This window comes from Sinocyclocheilus grahami, unplaced genomic scaffold (assembly GCF_001515645.1).
Source record: "Sinocyclocheilus grahami isolate Dianchi unplaced genomic scaffold, SAMN03320097.WGS_v1.1 scaffold1521.1, whole genome shotgun sequence".
NCBI lineage: Eukaryota > Metazoa > Chordata > Actinopteri > Cypriniformes > Cyprinidae > Sinocyclocheilus > Sinocyclocheilus grahami.
The window spans coordinates 52885-55651 of NW_015506700.1; the positions used below are offsets into that span (position 1 = coordinate 52885).

The following is a 2767-nucleotide window of genomic DNA, read 5'->3' on the forward strand; positions in this document are numbered from 1 at the left end:
CCTTCACACCCACTCACACAGATACACACACACACACACACACACACACACACACACACACACACACAGTGAGTCCCTGTGAACTTCATTAGCTTGATATGGTGATGCAAACTTCCTGCTGGACAACAACAGCTACACAAGACCATTAGTGTGTTATTCTGGGTCTGTGTTGCCTCTGAGATCAGACCATCAATCATTCAGATCCAGAGGAAGCCCCTCTCTAACACTCACACACACACACACACACACACACACGATTTATGCTATAAACATGACTGCACATGTAACCTCGTGTTCTTTCAAATACGCTGGCAAACGTCTACACAAGCATGTCACCTCATGAAAAGCAAGTTCACAGTGAATTAAGATGTTCTCGCTCTCTGTGAATCACCGAGAATACGTTTTTGAAAGAAGACTCTTCTGCTCACCAAGGCTGCAGTTATTTGATTAAAAATATAGTAAAAACAGTAAAATTAGGAAATATTATTACGATTCAGAATAGCTATTTTCTACCTGAATATATTGTAAAATGTAATGTATTTCTGTGATGTGCAGCTGAATTTTCAGCATCATTACTCCAGTCTTCAGTGTCACACGATCTTCAGAAATCATTCTAATATGCTGATTAAAATTAAAACATGTCAAATTAAAGTCAAGATCAATATTTCATGTCCATTCATTTGCCAAGTAGACACTTCACGTCAGGGTTTATTTTGCGATAATGACCGTCTGACTGCACAATTTCCCTTATGTATTTTTTAATGAGAAAATGTATTACATTATTAACATTGCTGTGCATTGATCTGCCTGCTGAATTTCGGCGCGCTGTATCATGTATGTTGGCTTGCTTACTGCCTGCAGCACTGTATATGCTAGCATGTTAAACTGAAGCATGCTGAATAACAGTAACCAAACAAACAAATGTAATTCACAGTCACCTTATCGTCGTTCTTTTAATTCTAAAATGCAAAAATGTCAGAATATAACCAAGACTTTACGGAAGTGAAACGATTGGTGGTGCACGGTAAAAACACTGTAGTTAAAGCTGCTGAGGACAATTTCTGCATCATTAGCGCATCGAACAGAATCCTAATAATGACAATGATATATATGTTTAAAGTAACAATATAAGAAGACTAAAAGCTAAAGAAAAATATATTTAAAGTGATGATAAAAGTAACCTAATATAGCGGATTTATTTATTTAAAAGTTTATTTTATCTAAATAAAGGTCAAAATAAATCTTTAAAATAAATAAACAAATGTATTTGTTAAACAAACACATTGATTTTAAAGTTTTATTTTGAGCTAAATTAGTTTTATTTAAATAAAGGCAAAATGGCCAAAATAAACCTTTGAAATAAATAAGTAAATTTTTTTAAATGATTTTAAAGATCTATTTTGGGCTAAATTCTGATCCAAACAAAGGCCAAAATAAATCTTTTGAATAAATGAATGAATTAATAAATCTATTAATTTGTTTATTTTAAAGATTTATTTTGGGCTAAATATATTTTATCTGAATATTTTTTGAAAACATTTATTTTAAAGATTTGTTTTGGCTATATGACAAAAAAATCTTTAAAATAAAACAAACAAGCATATAAATAAATATATATATATATTTATTTATTTTAAACATTTATTTTGGGCTAAAATTATTTTAGATAAATAAAGGCAAAATTGCCCAAATAAACCTTTAAAACGAACAAACAAATAAATAAATAAACTTTTATAAATGTATTTTAAAGATTTATTTTGGACTACACTGAAATTGACAAAATAAATCTTTAAAATAAAGGTAAAATAAATATATAAAACAAAGAAATAAACAAAAATAAATAAATCAGCTTTATAAGGTTAATTTTATCATCATTTTAAATGCATTTTTTAAAATAATACTTATTTCTGTAGGGGAAAAATATTTTAAGGAGGAATTAATATATGGAGCGCAGCTTAAAGAAGAAGTCAGATTGTGAGTGTGTGTGTGTGTGTGTGTGTGTGTGAGAGAATGAGTGAGTGTGTGTGTGTGTGTGTGTGTGTGTGAGTGAGTGAGTGAGTGTGTGAGTGAGTGTTTACCTTGCTTTTGTCTTCAGTGGGCTTCGGTGGTTCTTGTGGAGAAACGTCTGATGCCTCTGAACTTTCATCTTCTGACACTGGAGAAAATATTTGCAAAAAACTTGACTAAGTGGTCAAAAATAGTTTAATATGACTCCAATAAATATAAAAGCATCTTACTCGACTTCTTGGCTTTTCTTGCGAGAGCAGCAGCAAGTTCATTCTGCACCTATGGTAAAAACAAAACACAGTTTTAGAATGTAATCTGGTTAAAGCACAGCAGTTACAAACACAAGAGCACAAGAGAGAAGAGCTGTGAATGAACTCATGGGATACTGGAGGAGGACAGCTGTGTGGATATTAACACTGATTCAACACTCAGTCAAGAGGGAATCAACTCAGTTTGGTGACACGGCTACCAGTTAGGCATTTAACCTACACTACCACTACCGCAAAGATAGTATTTAAACTGAGCTGGATGATTACATCACTGAATTCAATGATGAACTGTCTTTAACTGAAAAATTTGTGTTTACTATTGTCATTTTGCATTATTGACACTATTTTCCTAATTAATGCTGTTCAGTTGCTTTGACACAATCTGTATTGTTAAAAGCGCTATATAAATAAAGGTGACTTGACTTGACTTACCGCTCAAAAGTTTGGGATCAGTAAGACTTGGGCTGCACGATTAATCGAATGCGATTGTC

The 2767-nt window shown here is 32.4% G+C and overlaps 1 protein-coding gene across 1 annotated transcript in view; it reads right to left on the reverse strand.

Annotated features, from left to right (window-relative positions):
- LOC107570922 (rap guanine nucleotide exchange factor 5) overlaps window positions 1–2767 on the reverse strand; it is a 47134-nt gene that overhangs the window by 18197 nt on the left and 26170 nt on the right. The window contains exons 8-9 of the mRNA XM_016257205.1: window positions 2238–2286; window positions 2079–2155 (exon numbers count right to left, since the gene is read on the reverse strand). Coding sequence (XP_016112691.1) covers window positions 2079–2155; window positions 2238–2286 — 126 coding nt within the window. The remainder of the gene's footprint in view (window positions 1–2078; window positions 2156–2237; window positions 2287–2767) is intronic.